Below are 26555 nucleotides of genomic sequence, written 5' to 3'. Positions count from 1 at the left end.
AATAAACAAAATTATGTGGATTTGTTAGAAAGAACATGATATTAAATAATCAATATTATAATTAATTTATAATTAATATTTTGTGTTACAATGTTCTACTAGAATGAATGTTTCCAAACGTCGGGGTATATCACTTATTAATTTTCTAATAGTTTCAATATTTTCAAACATCAATTTGTATCAACTGTTAAGACGTTATTTTTAGTTCTATCGCTTTTGAGAAAATCAATATCTCAAATTTTAGTTCGAAAATTACTAATAATTGATTTTCACTTGATGTCTATTCACCAAAAATGCTTACAATTTACCCCTGCAATCAAAAATAATTTTTCCAGAACTATCTAAAAATTTTTATTTTAATTTGTTAATAACTTTTTAATGAAGCCTCAGTTGAGAAATTGATATTCTTGATTTTCGTCTTATTTTGGCCTCTAGAATCCACCATTAAAATTTTTCCCATGAGTGGCCGAACACACTGTATATATTTTCGAGACTACATACTAAAAGAAAACGCAAAAAAAAATTCGATTTTTTCAATCCCACAAAGTAGAAGGCCCTTGAAAATTCGCATAACCTAACCGTCAACGCGACAGGTTTTAATAAAAATACGTGCAATCGATGTCTCTGTGAATCCAGCGTCGACGAGCAGATTCTTACGCCGAGAAATAAAATGGCTGCATCGACTGGTTTTTCGCCAACCGATCTTCGTCCTACGCCCTTGCCTCTGTCCCTTTCTGTTTCATTATTTGTACAAGCGATACATCATACTCGCGCCGCGCACGATCTAGGAATTCTCATTACCTTTTCGCGGCGCGGGCACATTCATCAGGTGTCAAATAAAATTCGCGCGAGTCTTCCTTACTTTAAAGTTTAACAAAGATCCACTACCGAGGCAGGCGCACGCGCGCGATTACGCGACACTGGTTATTTCGCTATCGCGGACCGTCAGAACGAATTAAGAAAGTCCAGCACGGAGGAGCACGGTAATCTGTTATCTTTGTTAACTGTTCTAACCCGTCCATCTCGCGTCACCGTCGACTTTTACTCCCGAACCGAAGTTCACGATGGAGTCTCTATTGTTCTATATAACGTCGCCGCCTCGTAATAGTCGCATCAAACTTTAAAGTGCCTGAAATAATTAGGGGCTTCGCTATCTCCGACGTTCAGCCGGGCCAGAATGGTGTTCTTCCTGGTTGCCAGAGTCGCGGCATCTTGAGACGTTCTTCATCCCCTCTGCCGACACGGGAGGCACAAAACCTGCCCCGAGTCTTCGATTTTAATCTACATTGGTAGATTACTCGTCCCGATTGCTACGAACAAAATGTTAGATGTAACTCGATCGCTTTATAGATACCAGTAACTCGCGTTTACCACCACGTGGGCGGGACAGATTTCTTAGAACAGTTACTTTAGCTCGAAAAATAGAAATAATTTTTTTTTAGATAATTACTAGCTAGGATCCAATGTGAATTTGATGCTATAACAAATGCATTGACGTCGGAGGAAGGTATATATGGCGTAAAGCAATCCGGAAAATTTATTCTGTACTAAACAAATCGGAATAATATCAAATTCATCGAGCTGAACGAAAAAAGATTTATATTTTTGTTTTTTTTTTCAAATTAAAAACAATTTTGTTCAGCCTAATGAAATTGTATCCTCCGGTAAATTGAACCTTCGAAACCGTACTTTATAAAACCACCCCCGAAACAAATTGTACCCTTTTAATATCGCCAGGAATTACTTGGAGCATCCAATAAAAGTTTGATTCTTTTCTTCTGGGCATAATTAGTTCATTTTTGGCATTCACCGATCGTTGTCAAGTTCAGATACGTCGTTCGTGACCCAAATAAAAGCCCCGTAAAAATTACCCGGAAACATCACGCATTAAAAATACACGGAGCAAGCTCGATCGACCGTTGCGCGGGTGCGTTGGTGGTCAGGGTCGTCGCCTCTCAAGATTTCGCGATACACGTTAAGGTCGTCCTGGCAACGAAGTCGAATGATTTCACGGGGTCTGATGCCAGCTATATCGACCGTTGTAACGAGCTCCGGAAAAGCTGGGAAAACCGATAGAGGAGAACACGTTCCATGAATTTTTCCCCCCGAAATATTCGACCTCTCACACGCGAAACGTTCTGTGCTTTTTAAACTCTTAGCTACAATACGACGGTGTATTCTATACGGTATCGTAACATTTTATCGTGGCGTTTGAAAAAGAAAAATATATTTTGAAAATGAATACTTCGCTTTATTTAAATAAATTGCTTTTAGTCTTAATATTAAAATACCTTTGAACGCATACTTCATTTTTTATATACCATAGCCATCGTTTTATAACAATTATAATGATTTCTCTAACTTCAAATTAGAATTTTGAATCCGTTATTTGGACGAGTTTTGTTTTTCTAGTATTAACTCAACCCTTATGTCAGTACGATTTTCATATCTACTAGTGTAGGACAAATAGGCGCGTAGACCGTTCAGAAAGACGTCCATAAATTTCAATGAAGAGAGTGGAAAAATTATGGACATATCGTCCGAATATGTAACGAAGATTCGATGAAATATGGCTCGTATGCAGCGAGATATTATAAGGGGGAAGTATGCACCGATATAGTAAACGTGTTAAGAAGAATATCGTTTGCTTGCACTGCATCTTGCACCGTGACTATACTACAAGACATTATATAAAACTGTTTAATTCTTTAATATTTTAAGGATTATGGAAAATTTTCAAGTTACAAATGCTCGAATACCGTGGTAATATCGCCCTTTTATGTTAGAACCATGTATGTGCAATTCGATAAATTCTGGAATTCGAAGTTCTGGCATTACTAAACTGGACCAATAACTCACATTCATAAATCAAGTCTTTAGAGCATAATCGCTATTGTTACCCAACGTACGCATTTATGCATACATTAACAAAAACAAATACTCGGTAGTTAAAAGCATGTTTAATAACAAAATTTCTCTTAAAACTAATAAACGAGTCACGATATCAATTTATGTAAAAAAGAAATCAGTAAATTCCATGACAAAAGATGCAATTGCACTTTGCAAATGGAGCGTGTTCAACTGTGCAAAATTTTCTCCTATCGTATTATTCAAACTTGGCTTAGAATAGAGTTCGACCACAAGTAGCTACATATACCCTGTGTGTTAAACTTTCTGGTTTTCAGTTTTACGCAAGCAAATTTATAAAGTTAATTTAAACATTTCGATTCAAAGTTCGAGTTTTTTTCGGTGTAATGAACAAGAATCTTGCCAACGAAAATTATTTCAATCTTAAAAAGTGTAAACATTAACAAAGATCGCAACGAGATTAATGATGTGAACATTGACCATGGACGAAAGAAATTAATTAAACGAGAAAAAGATAGTCGAGAATTTCTTCTCAGGATGAAAGATTGTAAAAGAAAGAGATTCAATGTTTTACTTCGTTTTGAACTGGATTATCATTGGTTTCATTTCAATTATCTCCCCGTCTTCGGAAGCATGAAAGTTACTCAGGTGTTCTGCTACGGATAGACCACCTTGTAGAACGAAGTGTCGAATGGTGTATGAAAACCAGTTTCATTCGGTGTCCGTCAAGCCCACTCGTGTTTCTTTGCACTCTTAATCCGCTCATAGATCGCAGTTCAACGCCGCTTCGTTCCTTATTGATTTATCGATTCGTGACGTTAAAAGATTTAAATCCCATTAACGAAATATATGGGATCGTATAGAAAGCTCTGGGGACAACTGACCTACGATCTAAAAGCCGATTATAAATATAAATAAACGTCAAGTGGCAAAGTTATCTTTCGAGTGCTACCGTTTAATCGCTTACAATGTAACGTTACGTTTCTGGCTTATTCTTGGAAAAATTCATGAATTTCGTTCAGCGTAGCGCATCGTCGTAGGTAGATCGGTAGGTAGGTAATCTAATCCGACGATTCAGGCAAGCTACCAGAAAACTCAGATGAGAGAGAGAGAGGGAGAGAGAGAGCCTCTCATCCGAGCCGAGTATCCTCTGAAACGCTACGGGGAGCAGGTGTTCTATGCGATACACGCTTTGTCCTGCTGCTTTTTATTCTTACCTGTCCTTCTCCACTACTGTACGAGAAATTCAACCGTCCTACGATAATATGGACAGCCAGTTGTGTTGTTCCGCACGGTGGGACTGGAAAACTCGCTCCTCCTTTCCAGTCTTATTGTTGGAACATGCGATCCCACGGGCGTACAGTTTTTCCGTCGTCTTTTATCCACGGACTTGGGGTAACGTTCTCCTCCTTTTTGCCCGTCGTTTCGTAGCACAGGATCGACGAAGAATCGTTTCGGACATGGTGTACCTGAATCGCGGGAGCTCCGGCTTGCTCCACCCTTTGAATTACCGGGCCACTACCAGCCACGGTAAAATCGAGTATACCTGGCGAACGTGGGAGGAAAGCCGAAAGTCAAATATAATAGCCGCCTTTTCTTTCCGTCTCTCATTTCTCTCTGTTTCCTTCTAGCTTTTCCGCTTTATTTGAAATCGATCTCTGACTCTCTGGCCACGAGACACCCATATCCGATTCGACGAACGCGACTCCGCGTATCGAATGGCGAAAACGCTTTTTTCGTGCTTGTCGTATAAACGTTCCGTTGCCGTGTCGAGGCGATTTTCGCTCGGCCATCGCGAACAACCGGCGCACAAAGCCGCCGTTTCGCATGCATTCCCTGCGCTTGTTATCACCGATCTAAAACACGTTTGATCTCGTTCTCTGTACCGCCTTTCGACCAATCGAATCAACTTCTGCGTATCGATTTTCATTCGATCTTATCTAGCCGTGAATCCCAAACTTTTCGTTTCGAGTATCGCAACGAGAAGTTACGGACTTCGGATGTTCGATTTCAAGCTATTTTTTTTTTAGCGAATCTTGCCCGAAAGTAATTACAGTCGTGCTCGAGCGTTTGCGCGAACAAGCTTAATTTATAAAAATATTCAATGTTGAGGTTTCATCGGGGTCGTGGGTTCGAGTCTCCGTGTTTTTTACTTCTTCGTAGAAAACTCCATGTCAGTAAAAGTTATCACAACTTTATCGTTAACGTTATCAAAAATTAAAAAAAGAAACGTATGTTTATGAGAGTTAATTGATGGGTGTGTAAATGTGCATATGAAACTTGCAGAAATTACTGATTGTATCAATTTCACGAGAAAACATTTACAGTTTACGTACAATTTATTATACAATGCAATGATGCATTTGACTCCTCAGACACGTATTCCGGTAAAAATATATGAACACTAGATTTACAATTATTGATCGTAACATAATTGTACATGGAATCTGGAAAAGTGAGAAGTTAAAATTTTAAAAAGCCTTTTCTTCAAATCAAATTTTAATGAAAATAACCAAGTTATGAGAGCTTGAATATTGAGCAAATTTCATTAGTTATGTTCGGGTTTTCGGTGCAAATATCCTACTGTGCGTGGACGCTCGATGAACTTTATGATTGCGGCATTCAAAGAGAGAAAGAGAGTTGCTCGGCGGGAGAAAACTGCATCGAAAAACAGGGGCTGGGGGAAGATCGCTTTCCAACCTCTTGCAGTTTCGCGTACGATCGTGAACAAGAAAAACGAGGGGTGCAGCATCGTGGTCTAGCGTCGTCGCGGCGCTCGGGACGAAAGAATGCATTTCCTCGTGCCTGCGATGCGACGACTGTGAAATTGCATCGACGCTACTTTTGTTCGCGCGTAGAAGAGCATCCGTACCCGTTGCTGGAGAAATTCTCGCGCGGGGGAACGACGCAGGCCCTCTCGATCACCCATGAACCCTCTAGGAAACCTCTAAGCCCCGCAATCCACTTGCCTCGTCCTCCCAGCACTCCCTTTCGCCGCGTGTATATACACGGTAAAGTCAACGGGGGTAGTTCGCACGCTGGCGCAACAAACCACGCCATTGCTCGTTGCGCGCGGAATCAGTTTAATTTTACGTAATGGCCGATTCCTGGGCGATGGAGGGCAAAGCAATATTGTAGCCGGCGTATTCTGCGCGATAATAAAGGAAATAAATAAAAATAAATAAAGCAACACAGAAGAAGTGTACCGAAAGGACATCCTAACTAGTTTGTTATTATTTAAAAAATTTAAATATACAGTGTAATCCAGCCTCCAAAGAACTATAAATATAAAAAAAAATAGGCACAGGTATCATAAATTGATATTAGTTAAAACTTATAGGCTAGAATTCGTGTAGAACTATAAATTTTTTAAAATATGTCAAGAAATGGCAACTCAAGGGGGACAGAGATGCCAGCTTAACATCGTTTTATCGTTTTTGGTATCTCACTTCGTATGCTTATTTTATGTTGCGAGCTGCAGTCCGCGTGCTTTGTTTCCAAGTTTAAATTTGTATGGAATCAAAACACGTATTTCGCTGGTACTCGTCTCGCAGCCCCGAACGAAGTAGGATTTATGTTGACTCATTTGCGCTACAGATTTTGCTTTCTATATTACAACTTTATACGAAACGTCGCGATACGCGAAAACACGCGAATACCGGCATTTCGTATGCAACCGACCTAATGTTTCCGCGCGTTTCGTCGCACGAAACTGATTTCGCCCAGGTGAAAATGTTCGCAACTATCTCGCGGAAACGACCTGACATTTAGGACGGTGTTCTGGAAATTGTTCTGTAATTGTACGAACGATACGGTGATCTTTTCCGGCCGAAAGTTCACGAGTGGCGTTATTCCGGCTTCTAGGCAGACGAGAATAGTGAAACAGGTAGAATTGCGGGACGTAAATCAGGCAAATTTGAGAACGAATCGATCTGGGTAGGAAAACGGATAAGGGAATCCTTATGGTTAGCGGGATGTACTGTTCTATTATTATTCTAACGAATATTTGTGCCAAATCGAGAGTGCTTGTCGAAATTACGAACCGGGACAGTCTTTATTGTCGGTGGGGTGGAAGTTGCCACGAGGAATCGCTAAAACACACTGAATTCTATTCGCTCTCGTCTCGACGCGACTAGCTTGTATTCCTTGGCTCGCGGAAGAATCGCTGAAAGAATATAGGTCGAGTCGAAGAAGCGTCTTTGGCGCACACCGACTCTACTTCTTCGTTCTATTCAAATGCACACACTGCCGCCTCTTAGACTCGGGTTAAAACGTCTTATGCGCTGGAATCGATCGCACTTTACTCCCCGTCTACACGCACCATTGCATACTGCTCGAAATGAATCTAGGTCGCCGGGGACAACGATCGACCCGCGGGTTATTATCGAGAAACGAACACAAGCGAAGCGCGTAAATTTCTATCGTCCAAAGCGGGTAGCCAACGACGCCTTTGCAGTCGAATTCGTGGGTCGGGATCGTCGTCGGGCGAATCGGGTGCTTGCCAGGCGGTGGAGTTGTTTGCGGTCGCAACGCCAATCGCTAACGACGGCTTAGCTTATGGATTTCAGACGTTGCAATCAGCTTGTATATTTACGCGGGCCGAATCTGTCGGATCAACTCGAACGAGCCTCGAAAGTCTCGAACATTAGCCGCTGTTAAATCCGTTGCATCGTGCACCGTAGCCGGGGGGTTGTGTTAACGTTATCGCGGTACAGCTTACCAACGCACCGCGGTCTCGGTTGCTCGTTGTATCGATGCGAGAGAGTAAGTTTGCAACTCTGCGGACTGCATTCTCTGCAGCAAATCGAACTTCAGAACGCGCATTAACGCGCCCGTTCTGTTCGCAACTAACGCGAGCGAATTGACGTTGATGGATAGAAAAGGGGAACACACGCGGCCTGAAACGACGTGCCAGGTCTTTCCAATTATTCCGCAGAGTTGGACGAATTTTATTTACGAATAACGAGTAAAAATGTTCGATTCGTATCGACCTGGAGAGCAAAACCATCCCCGTATCGCAAAACTACCACGAACGGAAGCTCCTCTTTGAAAAATGCTCGGGTTCCTTGCACGGTTCCCTTCAATAACTCTGGCAACCGTCTGATCCGACAAGATTAAATTTCTCGTCGTAGCTAAAGTCCACCTACAAATTAAAATCTATCGATTTTCCTGTCACCGCTAAGATATTTTTATTTGTTAGAATTTTAGTTTAACCTAGATCCAACTAACTAAAAAAGAGATTCGTGTAAAATTGAATTGTTATTTTATAACAGGATACAAGAAAGGTAGATAATTTTACAAGAAAATAAATAACACAAAATAAAAGTAAACTTACTATATAAATCGTCTTTTTATCACTGTTTAAAAAAGACTAATAATAATCGCTGTAAAATATTAATTAAATTCTGTCGTGACTATTTGCTCTGGACGCTTCTGTTTGACATGGCGTCGCGGTAACTGCCATTCTTCCGTCGGTAAAGTAGTCTGTGGAGAAAGCGTGGGTGATGTTTCATCCCTTTTGGGGTACAGGGGGCATTGTTTTGCCGGATCTCCTTTGTTTCTGGCCAGGGTTATGTTTGGTTTCCGGTTTATTGCATATGACTTTTTTAATATATTATCTTTGATTGCCTGTTTGTAGAGTATTTCTCTAGTTTGACTTGCTAAAAATCAAATAAGTTTACTACTTAAAAGTCAGCAAGTGGCAACTAATTTTTATATTATAGTACGCTTGAAAAATTATTTTATATTCTGTATAGTTAACGAGATATTTCGAAACGATATGGAGTCTTTCAGTGCGAGAAGATTTTCCAACCCCGATTCAGGGGATCCCTCGAACCGGGGTATCCGGTATCCGGATTTCCTCGTGAAATTTCAGTTTCGTTGATTTGTGTCGCGATGAGAGTAACGGCGGTTTCAAAAAAGGGAACGATATATATCGCACAAATATCGAGTAGGTGTGGAGGTTGGCAGGGCAGGTTCGTTCAACGACGCGTGTCGACGGAAATCTGATTTGCAACGTCGATACCTTTTTCGCGGTTGCTAATAGGGGCGCCTATCGTTCGACGCGTTTCACCGAATCCGTACGAATCGCGTTGATCGCGTTACGCCATGCGATATTTCGAGCTGTTAATCCCATCCCTCGAAAACGCAAGAATAGCGATCCGATATACGGGGTGTTTCACTTAACTGGGCCAAGCTGCAACTCTCAAACGAGGAGAAATAGAACAAAATTTCCACTTTCGGAATAAACACATACGCCAGAACACGCATCATCCAATGTCGTTTAAGTTTGTCTAATGAAATTTTGTTCTATCTCTTCCCGTTTAAGAGTTGCAGCCTGACCCGGTTAAGTGAAACACTCCGTATAGTGCGCAACGTTAACCGCGATGCTTACAAATATGTGGGATTCCCCAACCGTTTGTTAACTTGCATTCAAGCCCCAGACTCTCGAGTAATTTCTTCGAAAGCAAGCTCCGTGGAACAGAATTATAAAAACATGGGTAACTCAGGGACAAAATTTGATAGAACCTATGTTTATATGAATATTTTTCATTACTTTCCGTGCCTTGACTGCGCCTCTGCAGTTATGCATACCAATAACGAAACACTATCAATGTAATACGATGTTAGAAAAATAAATGAGTTTTGGTTCGTGTACTTCTCGATCCATTAACGACTAAATAGGATATAATTTTGTTCGGTATTTAGAACAAATATTTTTGATTAAAATTTCTCAATGCAAATAGGTACAGAAAAATGAAAGAATTTGTTTCAGTTACTATTGAAGTGGGTCATCACCTTTGGTCAAAACATTGCGAAATACTCTTCTGTCGCTTGCTCAGAATATTTAAAAAACCTATTTTTCAAGGCAATATAAGGCTCAATTTTATGCAACACGATTAATCGTTCCAGTTTGCGGTTGCAGATCCACTCTCGATGTCGAGTGGCGGTGCATGCGGTAACGTTGCCAATTCAATTGCACTTTGATACGTTCTGGTCTGTCTGTTCTGGGCTCCATCTTAAACTCAATAAAACTAGGCGTGTGCTGTTTAACCGAGTCGTTCTAACATATCTGCTATATAATGTACAGAAAAATCGTTAGTTTTAAACTAGAAATCCACCCTTAATTTTAGTCTCTTCTTTTTTTTCTCCCTGCTATATCGATATTAGCGTCAAGGATGGTTCTTCCGCGCGCGCGATTTCAAAACGTCGAATACCGCACGGAATCGAGTTTTCACGGCGATGTTGATGGGCAAGTTCACGCGGAGGCGGCTTAAAATTTGAACCCACGCCGTTTGCTCCCGTGTTTCGCTACGGCGTCGACGACACGGATCGTAGTTTAGGGTGTCGCAGCAAACCCCTTACACAGCTACCGGCGTGTGTCTGTATGTACACGACGCGGGCTTGGTAACCAAGTTACACGGTGCAGTGCGCTTACCGGTGATACGAATTACAGGCTTGCAGCTCCATAGACGTGCACGGCGTGTATATTACCTCGTTACCCTGGCCCCCGAAGTTCGACGTTAACTCCCTCTGCGAGACAACAGCTCGCTCGACTTGCTATCCGGCATCCTATCGGAATCGAAGGGGTTAGCTTGGCACACCGTGAAACGTCGTTTTTCCGCAGTTTGAATTTCGCGGTACGATGGACTACGTTAACACCTTGCTATTTACGCTTGGAAGCTCGACTTCGCCACGCCAAGAAAGATGATCAGATTATTCGTCTTCTTTTTTGAACGCCACGCAGACTCTTGCAAAAATCTCCGAGGCAATATTGAAACATACATATATAGAGATTTAAAAATTCCAATAAGAAATATAAAAATACGTTGTGGAATATTCTGTTTTAAAGTCAATTTTGTTAGAACGTAACATAAGGTGTTTGCTACATTACTTTTGCCTCAATGTTTCATTAAGACATACTTAAACTCTTGAACTTTTAGAGCATGTAAAAAAAAATATGGACTTTTTCATCTTGAAAAAATGAAATACTTCCTTAGAACTTATTGCGTCATTCGGAAAGTCCATAGTACTTCTTGGCGCGAAACGTACCATAAGCATTTTTATTAAACTGTAATTTAATTCAATGACTTATGTTGTTAATCGATTTCACAATCATATTTGATCAATACGTTAATACGTTGTACCACCTCTATATAATTGATGAAATTAATTAGACATTGTACCTCGTCGTTAAAATTGTTAAATTTTCTTCTGCGCAAAGGATTGTAGAAAGCTTCAAAAAGTTAAAGGTCCGCAGGCGCGAACCCAAGAGAATATGGTAGGTGTTTTACGACGTCCCAACTGAACGCACGCAATTTTTACTGCTCGTTGAAACAGTCCTATACATATACCTTCTTGCTAATCCTGAACGCTTATCTTCAGTTACAGTTTTTACATTTTCTAACGCGGCGCAATATTTCTCTGCAGTGATAGTTTCATTAGGTTTTAACAGTTCGTAGTGTATAATTCTTTTATGTTTCCATCGTACAGAGAGTATTACGTTCTTAACATTTTATCGTAACTTTACCGTAATACAAATTGCTTTCCCAGGTTCTGACCAATATTGTTTTCTTCTAACATTATTATACACGATCCATTTCTCATCCTCCGATAGTAATTTGACGGGAAATGGATTATTTCTTTTCGCCTGAGTAATGATACACGTGCTGATACCTATTGCATCCAATAAACATTTATGCTGTAGTATCGTACATCGTATCCGCTAACCACAGTAATTTATTTAATATGATCCAGGATAGTACTTAAAAAAATTTCCACTTTTAAAATAACTATATAATTTTCTATAGGTTTCTATCACGACGCGAAAAAAAAGTAAGCCGCCATGTGTTTTATTCAACTATCGAATCTATCGTTAGTGAATCGAATATTTCGCGTTGGTCTGTGGGTACTTTTAATTCTAAAAAATGATCGCTGACAATATCGAGTACCAATTTCATAAATTCGGTTTAGAGGGGCGATCGTTGACGATGGTTCTTTGATCGTCTTCGACCGAAGTCGTAAGTTCGATCTACCGTTACCTGCGTTCACTTAATTAATGGGTATATTAATTAATAATAACAAGAATGGACGCAGGGCCGTAACTCAATTAGCCGATCCCACCAGCTGGCTGTAATGCGGGCCTGTGCATCTTGGAACACGCGAATGGCACGTACATTACCTTGTTACCGCGTCCTCGAAGTTGGCGAGTAACTCGCGACGCGAGACACGTATACGAGTAAAGTTGCGAGCTGCCTGTATATTTCTTGCTCGCTTTCGGAGGCCCCGTGACTACCAGCCCACCCGTTAAACAATAACTCGATGAATTACCACTCGTAATTATTGCGTCCCGGCGATAACTCGACGTGTGTGTTCTCCCCGCGGTGTGGGTCCGACGTAATTTCAATTGCAAAAGTTGACATTGTTCATGGGGAAAATTACGTCGCGCATTCAGGTTCGCGCCGCGTTGCTTTCGAGAAGTTTTGTCGCCCGGGAATATCGAGAGAGCTCAAACTGCGTCTACAGGGTGCAGTAAATTAGTCGACCATTCTCTCAGCCATAATTTCTTCCACCTGATATAAACACTCTTCATTCACACCACTTTTGCCGTAAAGAGTACAAAAGAAGTAAAGTCTCTCGAACGTTGTGTATATTACGATTATTCTATGTTCCAAAACTTTTGTAACTCCGCCATCTTTGTCACACCATGCTGGACAGCACCGATTCTCGCCAGAGGGCGCCTAGCTTCCGTTCAAGACGCATGTGTTTCGATACGCTCATGGTTTACGTATGATTTTATGAAAAATACAGTGGTAAATAGTGATCGCGTTACACTTCTGTTGTAAAGTGTACAAGATAAGCAAAGTCTCTCGAACGTTGTGAATATTACGATTATTCTGTGTTCCAAAACTTTTGTAACTTCGCCATCTTTGTCACACCATGCTGGGCAGCACCGATTCTCGCCAGAGGGCTCCTAGCTTCCGCTGAAGATGCATGTGTTTCGATACGCTCATGGTTTACGTATGGTTTTATGAAAAATATAGTAGTAAATAGTGATCATGTTACATACAAAGTCTGGAAACCAGGCAGCAACTTGTGTGGGAAAAGTGTTTAGCAACAGGGTGAAGTAACTAGCAAAAGCAAACCATCAACCGAGTTTAGAGGTTAGACGGCCATGAGGCCGGCTTTCCAATGGCGTCATGCAGTACATCAAATGCCCAGAAGAGAATTCACTTGGACTCTAAAGAAGCTCAAGGATGAAAAAATATGGATATTAAAACAACATTGAACAAAAATATCAGACAAAGTGTAAAGTGGCCGCCTGACCTACACGCGGCCATGAAAAGCCAGATGAAGGCATCGACTTTGCAGGAACATTCCTTGGATCTTCACAGATGTAGTATGGAAAGCCTAGTGAGTAATGAAAACGCACTTATTACCAACAACAAATATAATGCAAGATGAAGATTTATACAATTAAGAGATCGTCAGAAGAGTGGAGTCCTTCAAGAATGAAAATAAAAATCTATAATCAGCAGAAGAAAGCTCCAATTCCACACAATGATCAAACATAAAGTATATATCTCTACAAATAAAGACATCCAATAGGTTTTGTGCATTAAATACCATAGAAGATTATAGAAAAACATCGATACACTAATCAGATACAAGACCAAGCATCCCCTCCTGAAACACATACTCCCAACCATAAGAATAAGCATACTAACACCGAAACTAAGGAAAATCCTAAGGTAAACACCTTCCTTTCATCATCCATAATAAAACCATACAAAACCTGCTATAAATTATAGACTCATTCTGTCTAATACTGTATAATACCAAAGGTTTAGTCTATGCGAACATACTAGTTGATTACTTAAACATAAAAAATGTTTTAATAGACCATAACAACAAATTTCTGTTAAAGGGTATTTACCCAGTTTACAATTTACAGGAAATAAAAAAAGAGAATCATAAGCTTCCATACTGCTTATTGAATTCTTACCAGAATCAGATTTATCAATTTTAAAATCAATTAAAGTTGTAAACTATCAAAAAATTTAATAGGAGAGCATAGGTCAAGCATTCACTAACTGTAATTTACATTTTGAATTAGCAAAATGCAATATTATTCGAATCTACTAGGAAAACACTACCTTTGAGAAAAACTAAGAAATTCAAAATCTCTATGTAGACAATTAAAAGACTATGTCTTATAGGGAAATAGTGGCACAGTCGAGGCGACGTATAAATCTGATCTCGATGTTCAATCATGAAACGAGGCTCTACCGCGTATTACTTGATTTACAAATTGTGCTCCTTTGAGGGGTCGTCGTTGCAGGGTATAACGACATCAATTTTACAAGAGCCTTGTTCTCCGTCTTGCGACACGATCGTCGTTATCGCGGAAACCTCGTTAGGTCCGGCGTGTCGAAACAAAGAAGCGCAACGCGTCGGAATGAGGCATTGGAATTATTCTTCTCTCGGAGACGTTTTATTAGCGATCGCGTCAAAGGTTTCTGGCGGGCGTCTCAAAGTGACAGCGAGAATACCGGTGATAAGAGGGCACGAGGGGCGAGGCTGTAATGGCGGCAGGTCGTCGTCGTCTGTGTCAGAGTTCCACGGGACACTCGAGACGAGACCGCCGGCTCGCGAACGGGGTGGAAGCGAGTGCCACTATAGCATCGCGAGTGCCGACGGCAGTCCACTCAGACCTCCACTTTTCTTCTCTTTTCGCATGCTTTTCGTCTCTGTCCTTTTCTCTAGATTTCTCTCTTCCTCTTGTCTCAGAACGAGTCTCCCGCGAGAGCTCCTCCACGATCACACGATTATATTGTAAAAGGTTCGCGACGTCGTTTTGCGAGCCATCGTGAGAAAGCTCGACAAAGGTCGGCGAGCAAACCGCGTGAAAATTGAAATTTTCGAGGGTAAAGTTTCGCGTGATTCGTTTTTCCAGCGAAAAGGAGGCGTTTCGTCTTGGGCATAGTTCACGACGAGAGGGGGGGGGGGCATAGTCGGTCGAAACCGGTGGGCTGTAAAGGGTTGACGATCCGAAAGTTCGATGCGCCGCGGAATTTTTTAATTAGCGGATACATCGAATCGAAAAGAAGAAGGGATCTCGATTGAAAACGGATTCCAAGGTAGAAACTTTTTTAATATGCTCGGGGAAAAGGTTCATTGGAATAGCGTAACCGAACGTCGGGGTATTCGAGTTCGAGAAGTACTTAGGTTAAACTCGATGTATGATAAAACGTTCGCCGACGGCGGGTCGTTATCATAGTTTCGCGGAAAACTCTGTGGCTCGTTCCTTTAATGCATTGGACCGTATTAAACTTTCATACGGCGAACGTGCATAGGAGGGCTGCGTTGCCAGAAATGGTGTTACGCGCGGTATCATTTGTTGAAGCGCGCAAAGCCGCGTTGTTGCGCGTCGAATCGTTCCGAACTTACGGCATGCATAATGTCGGGCTGCCGCGAATCGCTTTTACGCAGTGGAAAACCGGGAACACGGATTTCGCGAGTCGACGAGTTTCCGAGGTTTACCCAGCAAAAATTTCTTTATTTAATTTCATTTGTTCAGCGAGACGCGTGTGTCCTCTGGCACAGAAAGAGGAGAGAGGTTAGAAGAATGGTATTAGATAAAATTTGTTTTAAGTTAATTCTGTACGTTGTTCGCAGTGTGTTTAGAGTCCCCATCAGGTTGAAATATAATAATTCTTCCTTCTTCAGGAAATGGTACTTAAATTGTAAAATATCTTTAATTCGTTATACAACTGTGTTATTATAGAGCTCCTTATACTCTCATGTTTTATTTCGCGTTCCGATAATCGGTCGTTCGGATTATCGACATTCTATTGTATTTATAGATAAGTACAATTCTTTATATAGGATGTTCGGCCACCCTTGGGAAAAATTTTAATGCGAGATTCTAGAGACCAAAATGCGACGAAAATCAAGAATATCAATTTGTTGATTGAGGCTTCGTTAAAAAGTTATTAAAAAATTAAATTAAAAAATTTCAAATCATTCTGGAAAAATTATTTTCGGTTGCGGGGATCAATTACAATCATTTTTGGTGAATAGCCATATCCTCGAAATCCTATCCACTGCCGAGAAAAAAATTCGAGTAGGTATGACATTTTTCGGTGAAAAAAAATTTTTTCAAATTGTTCTAAAAAAATTATTTTCGGTCGCGGGAGTCAATTACAATCATTTTTGGTGAATACACATACCCTCGAAATCCTACCCATTTTCGAAAAAAAATTTCTTCACCGAAAATACACTGTGTGACCGGAAATGTTTTTATAATTTTTTAACGAAGCCTCAATCAACAAATTAGTATCCTTGATTTTCGTCGTATTTTGACCTCTAGAATCTCCCATTAAAATTTTTCCCAGGGGTGGCCAAACACTCTGTATACATTTAGGTTTCTTTTTACTCGGCACTTTTTTACACGATTAACTTTTATACAGTTTCAAATGCAGACTGATTACTTGGCAGGAAACGTCGAATTTATCTTTTCTTCGATATACCATACAACGTATCCGTGTTTGTTGATTCCCCTATTCGTGAACGCTTTTTTTGTACAGTCTTTTTTCGCACGCTTTTTTCACGGCATCCAGCGTCCACCAAAAGAGACCCCGGTGCATTGATGTTTTAACTTCAATGCTCGATAATAAAGGAGATTGCAAAGAGTGAGAGAAGTGATTTTTTTTTTTTTATCATGTTTCGGGGCGTTTGAAACCGCTGCGCGTCGAGTTTTCGGCCCCATCGATCGGAAATTCAATCGGTTTCCGGTCGCGTTTGTTGGACTTCGAGGGCCAGAGATCGCGTTGTTCGTCCCAAAATTACGAGGAAGCTCGTAACATATCCCTCCGCGAATTTCTGGGCTAACGATTTATGGACGAAGTTTGAAAAGTCCCGGCGAGCGTTGCACAACAGGGGTCTCTCTGCCTTGCAACTTCGGCCGGAGTCGCGTTAATGACTTCTGCCGGAGTTGTGTTTTTGGAAACACGCGTTCGTTTCCTGTTCAGCGATCTGGCCGCCGAAAGTTTTCGCCGCCGGGAAAAGCCCTCGGTGGTCCATTAATTTCCGGGTCGGATTGCGCGAGGATAAACCACGGGGTCGTGCTTTTATTGCGTTTTAACCGTCCGACGGCTTTGCCCTTTTAAACAGTTCCGCTCTTGGAGACTTTTCCTTATGAAACAATAGAAAAACAAGTCGCTTTAAATCCGATGGTATAGCGTTCGAATCAATTATTTTATTTTAACGACGTTTGCCTTACAATCTTATAGAATTTATCCGTGAAGAAAAATCAAACTTTATACTGTTTTAACGTGTAATTCGTTTATCGTCTCTCGCCTAGAGTTTTTCTATTTGAATTTAGACAGAGAACTTCGCATAGAAGCGTTATTTCCTCTTACAAAGTACTTCAAGGAAATATATACAGGGTGTTCGGCCACCCCTGGGAAAAATTTTAATAGGGGATTCTAGAGGCCAAAATAAGACGAAAATCAAGAATACCAATTTGTTGATGGAGGCTTCGTTAAAAAGTTATTAACATTTAAAGTTCCATACTGGCCGGAAAATTTTTCAGCGAAATTAAAAAATTTCAAATCGTTTAAAAAAAATTATTTTCGGTTGCGAGGGGCGATTACAATCATTTTTGGTGAATAGACATACCCCCGAAATCCTATCCATTTTCTAGAAAAAAATTCGAGAAGGTCTGAAATTTGTCGACAAAATTAAACAATTTCAAATCGTTTTGGAAAAATTATTTTCGGTCGCACGAGTCAATTACAATCATTTTTGGTGAATACGCATAACCTCGAAATCCTACCCATTTTCGAGAAAAAAATTCTTCACCGAAAATACACCGTGTGACCGGAAATGTTTCTATAACTTTTTAACGAAGCCTCCATCAACAAATTGGTATTCTTGATTTTCATTTTATTTTAGCCTCTAGAATCCCCCATTAAAATTTTTCCCAGGAGTGGCCGAACACCCTGTACATAAAAATTTTGCCTTTGCAAATTTTTGTCTCGCGTAATCATCGGTAGTCTCTTCGTGTCTTCTCGAAAGTTACATTCCAGTTCGAAGGGACAGCCGAGTACAAAGGGTTAAACGATTGCGCGAGAGAGAAGTTACGAGACAGGGTCGTAGTAGCGCGGAGGTGGGGGCGCTCACGCGTTGAAATCGATACTTTACTATCCTCGCCGTCGAACTCGAGAATTTATTAATTGGAACAGGCTGTCGGGTAGCGCGTGCCGACCGAAGGATAAAGAAAAACACGAACGGAGAAGAGAACGGTATTTCAATTTCGCTCTGGGCTCACTTGACGCCTCCGGCGTTCTTTAACTTCACCCTTTTGTAGCGTTTTCTATTGTAATCTCGGCCGAATATCGGTTGGGAATATTCCGATCGTTCCAGCGCGTACTGCGCATAAACAGTGCCGGAATCTTGGAAACACGGAAGCCACGAATCTAGTGCACGACCGTGTGCATACCAGGCGTGCGTGCATGTGCACGTACGCGGTTATATATGGAGTCTGGCAAAGCGGGGGTGGAGTGGCAGAGTAGCATAGAGCAGCGAAGGGAACGTGTACGGGAGGGACGAGATTCTAGAACTAGAGACACGAACCGATAAAACCACAAACGAAGAATTAAGGGCAATTCTGATTTTATTTACATATTTATTTAACCCTTATGTCGGTAACTGGGTACCAGGGCACCGTTTTTCATATGTCGTCTAATTATTTTTGGTAACTACAGTGAAAACTCGATAAATGTTACTACTCTAGTCAGGAACCCTTATGGAATAGGAGAATCGTTTTTCGAATTTGATTGTAGTTTGCCGACGCCTCGAACATAGAAAGAGTCAGTAGCTAAAGAAGAAAGAGGGGTTGAAAACCGGATTTATCGCCTCAGTTTAAATATCCGTTACACATTACATTTCTGAAAATATCTCAGTTTGCACAAAATCTGAAATTGTGTGCCAAAACGTGTTCAATTTCTTTTGTTTATTCTTATTTTGAATATACATTGCTACTTAAAAATTACGTAAGCGTTGCACTGAAATTATTATGCTCGCATAAGGGGCACATAGAATCAAAGGGATACGAGTTACATTTTCTTGATATCGAGTTTAAAATTCAAATATGTTAAAAACATTCCACGTAAAGTAGAAATGGGATCAAGTATATCGTAAGTATACTTGAACCTCTGTGAAGTGGGGGAAACCCCCTCTGCATGTACTTTGGCAAAAATAAAAAGCAGTACTTTCAAATGCACTCGAATATTAATTGAACGTGATCGAATCTTTCGTAAATATTATATTTGAAGTTCTTTGATCTTTCTAATTACTGTTTTTGTTACTTTGAAATGCAACGGCATTGCAATGCATCATTAGTTAGATCGTACAATTTTTTGAACAAACAAAATTCCCTCGACATCCTCAAAAAATGAAAGAAACAATATTGGTCTTGCCATATTATTAAACATATCAAACAATACGGTATATGATGGTACATTATATTCATTTTGTATTTCATTAGATGTTGAAATTTTTAAAGTATAGGTACATGTATCTAAGTAAATACACTGTATTCTGATGTTTTTTTTACATAAAATGTTCCGAAGGATCGACGCGAGTAGAGAATATATTCGATTCCACAGTGCATTTGCATTTTTTAAATGCATCGTTGCACTTACGAAAAAAGTGATATTTTCCTTCTATTTTTCTTTCTTTCTTTTTTTCTTATTTCTTTTATTAAATCCGAGATATGTAATCCGTCCCGATTGCGTGACACATCCTGTATAACCGAAGGGAAAAAGATTCTGAGCCGAGAGGATTAAATAACAGATCAAGAAACTCTGCCGACTACCGGGAGCATATGCGCCGTAAGGAACTCGTTTCTCCGGTAACATGCTGTATAACGATCGACGAACAGATATCGTTACGCGTTACTATGCCGTACGCTATCGCACGGCAAAGTTCAAACATCAGATAAACGACGTTTCATATGCAACGGTGCACAAAGTACCGTGCCAAAGCCAGTTAGCATTCTGGTTATTCGCTAATTGAACGACACGGTTGAACGGAACCGTCGCGGATTCAAAAGTCCCGCGGATCCTTTAATTTCCCAGTCTCACGGGTGCAAAGCTCGATAATCGATGGAACAGGGAAATCGAGACCACCGAATAAGTAGAGACGAAAGTGCATCTAGCGGCGAACGAGAATTATCGGCGACAAAATGAATTTCCGTCGCGGAATTAATGAAAAGGACCGCGAGTGAAATTAATCTCATCGGAGACGGTAATTTTACGACACATTGTGGTCCGCCGGACGATCGCCAGGCTTTTTTTTTCGCGACCGATCAGTTGCCACGGTTCTTGGATTCACCGAGGATCGTTGAAGATTTTTCGCGGAACGAGCCGCGACAAACGATTTCCGTGATTACTCGTGTGTCGTTTTATGCTTTGGGTAATTGCTTCTTTGAATCTCCGGCGGGATTGCACGCCGTCGTGCACGTATTATAGTGCACACGTTGAGTGTGTGCACGTTGTTGAGTGTGTTGGTTTACGGCGGCTCGCGCGTCAGTGTGTCGTCACCGTTCTTGATTCACTCGTTCCAGTTTCTGCGACGCGTTCGCTCGTGCATTTGCACATTCAACGCGACATCTGTCCAATATCAACCCGAGAATCTGTCTCCGGCACCGTCTATTTTCTCGTCTCCATTCGATTCATAATTCACGTCTAGACTAGGATCCAACCGCGCGTCGACGTTTGCCGACGAGTCGTAAATCTTCGTTGTTGCTCTTAGGAACTGCGAGTAATGACTCTTAAAATTGTACACGTAGATTGTGCTCGATCTCGACTGCAAAAACATGTTTTCGATGAATCGGTTAATCTCTTAAATTTGTTTATAAACATCGAGCAACGAACACCAGACGTGATTCGTAAGTTGAACGTTTCTATCCCTTCTCCCAAGTGGGGTGATCCCCTTTGGAGCCAGGGAAGTTTGAAAGACGAGATTTAAAAAACGATACGAGGATGTTGACGACGATTCGATTAAGAGTCAGTGCCATTTTTCTCGTTCGCTATCGCTCTAGCTTTCTTTCGGTCGACGATATCGCTGCGTGTAAATATCTCCGCTGTACGAAAGATAAACACCCGCCAACCCCGGAGCGACGTTCATCTTAAAAATCATTACCGTAGTTTGAAACGAATTTGCCGGGCATATCGATTCTTCGAAACTTCGTCCGGGCTTAATTTAAAGTTGACTGGTACCGCGGGGGTTCCTCGTGGAATTAATGCCTGGTCCCGAAAGGCGATACGAGGGATGCAAGGGGGGGCCCAGTGTCTTTCAGCCCCGTCCAATTAACTTTTTCTTGCCAAGGGAACGTTCCTCCTTCTCTCGGGGTATGTACACGGTCCTTTTCGTTATGAATACTTCATTCACCGCGGAGTGTTCAACATTCAGGCCGGAAAAACAAATATTCGTCGGGCGAAATCCGTTCTCGGTATTCCGACCGGGGCGCTCGACTGAAGAAACTCCATTTCTCGAGATGGATATACACAGTGAAGGGACAGTCGTCCGCTCCCGTCATTCCGCATTCCGTGCATCGGACGGATTAAGTTTGTGCTGCACGAGCGTTGACTGCGGCTCTTAAATTGCGCTGATCCGACCGGAGCCAGAGCGAAGCCCCCCTTTCTCGACCTTCCCGTGGCGCCCTTTGGTCGAACCCTTTACCCTTTGCCGGGCTCCAACGACGTCCTCCACATACGGTTTCGCCCGTTAGCTTTTCACCGAATGCCGGCGCGTCTCGAAAATTAGATCAAGCCGCAACGAGGCCTCGTTAGGACCGGTCACTCGCGTGGTCCACTTAACCGCCGTACGCGGAGGCCACATGTAAACACTCTTCCGACTTGGCTCTCGCTTTGAATGCAAAGGCGAAACACCGCCTAGCGCATTTAGATGCGACCAACAGGAGTAACGAGACACCCTTATGAATAAAGCGCGCCCCACCGGTCACTGGCCTACGAAAGTCTCGTTCGTTTCGAGAAAGGTCTGCCGGGAAGACGGCAATCAGAATAATTCCCAAGTCGTTCGTCTTTTGTCAACGTACTGCGCTCTCGACGATGCAATTCCTTCTCGTCACGATGTACGATGCTTCGTAGTGATCTGTGACTTCGTACCCGTTCGTACGATATGGTTTTTTTTATTTTTATTTAGCCCCATTAGTAGGGGGAGTTACCCTAATACCGGACACTTAAAGCTTTAAAAAAATATATCTTATGCCTTCTGTGCTGTTTTATTTATAATTTAACAATATTAGAAACCAGTTTAAAGCAACAGAATAAGTAATACTGTTATAATAGTTAACTGAAACTTTGGTTAAACTTTGGTAGAGAATTTGAACGGATCATTAGGTGTCCCCTAGTGCCGAACATAGTATAAGTTCAGAACAAGTTGGAATATGGAAATTCCACTATAGTAACAATCGCGACGTCTACGTTACTATACAATATAGGCATCATATTCTGCCATCTAGGTTTTGTTGAAAGGTGCTATACACGTGGTCGACCTATCGGCTCTGTCTGGTTCTGGCAGCTTAGCGAGTACGTCTTACTTTATATATAAATTCTGTAAATGTACAACTGTGATTTCTTCAAACAATATTCCACCATTCATCAGTAACTCTAAACAGTTTCAATGCAATTTATAGCGATCGTATACATAGTTATCCGCACATTCAGGGATCAAGTACAAGCTTTGTGTGCCCATTTTTCACAACTACAGCACTGAATTCTGTTTTCTTTGTTGCTTTCTAAACAAACCACCCAAATGGTTTCCAAGTTTCATTCTCGTAGTTTGAATGTTCTGGTTTTCTTACGCTCATTTCCCAAATTTTTTGTTTGTTCTTTCATTTTGTTCTCTTTCTTCTTGCTCTTCTCTTTCTGTTGGTATTAAGACTACGAAGGTAATTTTAATGCGAATTAGGTAAATAACGTAAGGCAAAAATGCTAAAAAAGTTTAAATACACAATTTTTGTACGATGCAATAGCGCCAATAGATATTTATTTAAATATCGCACTTGCAACATTTTTTAAAATTAAAGTATTCTTCACCGACTTTTATAATTTCCCACCATTTTTCTGGTGAAAAGCTGGATTCCACGTGGAAAAAATGCAGGTTCTTTGGACGCAAAATAATTAGTGGCACATCCTTTCTTTTCGTTCTGCAAACTTTTCAACGTTTCTCCGTAAATTATTCGAATAACGAAGGTTCCATTGTATCCCGAAACTTTACTGGCAATCTACGTCTACTTTTCGACACCGATAAATCTATCCTCTCGCAGAGTCGAGTGTCGTCAAAAGGAAATATGGCAGATTAAGTGATGTAGTAATAAGCAATAATTTGATGGGGTCAATTATATAACGAGCTGGCGTTATTGGAGTAACGAAAAGCTTAATAATTCATACGCGTAGAAAATCGATACCGCGGGTTAGTAATAATGATGTAGTGCTAATTATTGGATAATTAGATTGGTACATACGAAATATTACTCTAGCGAATTTTCGATTACGTCACACTACTTTCCGAGACGAAACTTAAATTTTACTTTAATCGAAGATAATATGTAATTTTGTAAATAAAATAATATTTTCAATATCTTAATTACAACATTTGCGGTGTAAATACGCAGAGAGGAATATTTCATTTTTAAAATTTTATTTCAGCACTTTATCCGTTAAAAATAACGTACACTCTCGACCGCTGTCTGCTTCTAAAGAAAAATTATATATGCCGTACATACATGTCTGTGGTTTCATTGAAAAACTTTTACGCAAAAATGTATTTTAGCCGCTTAGAAATGTAATCCAAAAAAATGCGATATTTTTGGTACGCATCAAAATGGTCCGGTCCTTTAATGGTAAACACCACGTTTCATATTTCAAAGGTAACCAGTTGCATTCAGAAAACAAAAACTTTTGGTCTCTGAGTGTTAGTTATTGTTGCATTTGCACGAAAACGAGCAATATGTTCGGTGCAGCGATAATTACTGAAATCCTAAAAGGAATATTCAATCCTCTCGTCCTATAACTTTCAAAATACATAGAAATTCTCCTTTTCTCTAACCGTACGTTCGTAAACACATTCGACGCTAATTACAATCGGTGCCACTGACACACGTCACGTATTCGTGAAACGAAACGTGCAACGTTAAACATAAATGTTTTTAATAGTTAAAGCGCGATCAGAGGGTCTCGCGACGAGTTTTTTTCCCGTAAAAAGAATTTCTCGACATTTTCCTCGATTCTATTACTTCCCCTTCTCGCGGGACGGAAAGCAAAAAGGTTGGATACCTTTGAAGTTCGATCGAGATAAAACGTTTCGCGTGCGCCGTTTCGTCTAATTATTCAAGGAGGCGGTAGCATTCCATTTTTTTAAGAAACAAGCGGCGAACTTTGCACCGGTTGCAATTCCCGTCGTCAACGGAGCGGACATTATCAGTCGAATGCCTCCGTGTCCTGAAAATTAAATCAGACCTCGACAAGACCTCGTTAAGATCTGCTGCTCTCTGCGTTTATGCTTGTTACATGTGGGGGGGGGGGAGTTAGATCGCGGCGGAGCGCGTTACATTAATCTTTTATATTAAATCGGTGCCGCGGATTGCAGAGGCAGAAATGTGTGTCACCTCTAGAGACGCAAACGTTACCAGCAACAAAGGATCGCGGTGCATTTCGAAGGCGTGTATAACTTTTCCGGCGCCTTTCATAACGCGAGCTCGTTCCTGCTCTCCGGCGATATCCCGCAGAGAATGGTGGATACAGAAGCTCGTATTAACGAGGACACTCCGCCCACGTATATTAAATCGCGCGTTCCGTGTCAAGGTTTCGAACCACTTCGCGACAGAAGGGTTGGTCGCGTATCTCTTTGAGAATTTCCGTAGTTTACGAATTAAATCATGGCTTCGTCCGTATCCCCGGTCGCAAAGGGTCGGGACCGGCGGTTCGTTTTGCTCTCTCGATAAAGCCCAGCCTCGAACGGACGAGACAAGTGGATTCTACGTTCCTTCGTTTCGCGAGTCGCGAATCGTGTCTGTGAAATTGATTAAGATTGCGCCGCGTAGACCCGACTTGTCGACATTAAATTACTTTGCCAAGAATTTCCGCGAGTAATGGGACGCGTTGCTGTTCCAAAAATACTTACCGAAACGTACTCTCGCGATACACGAAGACGTTAATGGCGCGCGTAAAGACGATAAGAAGGGTAACTTTTGTTACGAATGCGCTCGTATTTCCTTGCATTATCTCTCCGTCATTGCGATACGATTCCGCGTTATTCTCCTACCCGGAGCATCGTCGTGGCACAATAGCCGGATAATTTTATTTCCCCGTCGATCCTACGACGTATACGTCTTGCGTGGCACCGTCGCCGTCCTCCAGTCTACGATGGTTTAAATATTACCCCGATGATTGCTTGAAAATTAAACATGGCTTTCGATTCTTCGTTCATATTTTCCCAAGAAAATATTGCGAAACGTTGATACGATTTTAAGACGTTCGTCGTGTCGTAACCGCTGTATACGGTGGATGTCGTTGAAATTGTCTAACAGCGTCCGGCGAAAGATCTAATGGATCCGAATTCGGAAAAGTTTTCACCGGTAGTTGTACAATCACCCCATGTTCGCGTGATAAAGTACGAAACAGTGGAGAGCAAAGGATCGAGAGTGAGAGAAACTCCCGGTACAAATAAAAAGCAAGTCCGTCAACTTGGAAGCGTAGCATTTCCGACCGTACGTACGTCCGCGGAACTTCGATCCCAAGTCGAATTATATACTGTACCGAAGTTCTGTCGCCAGTTTTCGAAACACCGGGTGTGTATGTTTCCGTGCCGGACAAAATGTTTCCGTTAAAACCGTTCCGCTTCTTTCGCGGCCGTTGGATCGCATCTGTTGCGTTCGTGTTAGAGCGAATAAATTGCGGATCCGGTATTGATTTTGCGCCACGAATCACCGACGGGTAAAAGAGGAGAGAAAGCGAAGCGAAGCGACGACGACGAGAAATAAAACGACCGCGTCTCGCCTCTATAATTGGTTTACTTTTCGATGGGGATGGTCGTGGCGATCGGGGGCTAGGTGTTTGAGAGAGGAGAGGGGGAGGATGAAAGGCTCGAAAAAACAGAAATTTACATTCGCCCCGGGGTCTTGGAGCTCGGGGTTTTTGCGGGTGCCGCTTTTTCCGAGGTCGATGTCTCTGAATTATACGAATCTAGGACCCCGGGAGCCTCGGCGTTCCCGAAGATTTACATTACTCACTCTCTCCGTCGAGTCGCGTAACACTAAGCGGCTTAACCCTTTTCCCCGGACAGTGATTTTCTCCGGAGAACCAGGACACCGTCGCGAATCGAAGCAAAAATACAGTAACGATTCTTAAAACGAACCGTGTTCGTGACTCTGTAAGTTGAACGTGTCGAGCCAGGACCTTCAATCTTAAGAATCATTGCTGCGCGTGGATAAAACGACCGTGTACGCGTATCTTACGATCGCGACAGAGGAACCTGGGAGGTCGTGTGCTCGCGAAGGAGCAGCCTGAACTTGAAACGTCAGACAGGACACGTCGAACGAGGGAACGTTTCCTTTCACACGGCATTGTCTTTTTTACCGACGTCGTGGGCGGGAC

General features: G+C 41.6%; 2 protein-coding genes across 5 annotated transcripts in view; both read left to right on the top strand.

Annotated features, from left to right (window-relative positions):
• Positions 1-26555, top strand: part of Dtn (transmembrane protein 132C dtn) — a 114853-nt gene that overhangs the window by 5520 nt on the left and 82778 nt on the right. The gene's annotated exons all lie outside the window — the stretch shown is intronic.
• Positions 13135-26555, top strand: part of LOC143347146 (uncharacterized) — a 35904-nt gene continuing 22483 nt past the window's right edge. Inside the window, exon 1 of the mRNA XM_076776075.1 lies at positions 13135-13281. Within this exon, the coding sequence (XP_076632190.1) occupies positions 13135-13281 (147 nt within the window). The remainder of the gene's footprint in view (positions 13282-26555) is intronic.

This window comes from Colletes latitarsis, chromosome 10, assembly GCF_051014445.1.
Source record: "Colletes latitarsis isolate SP2378_abdomen chromosome 10, iyColLati1, whole genome shotgun sequence".
Lineage (NCBI taxonomy): Eukaryota > Metazoa > Arthropoda > Insecta > Hymenoptera > Colletidae > Colletes > Colletes latitarsis.
This window is presented reverse-complemented; position numbering and strand designations above follow the sequence as displayed.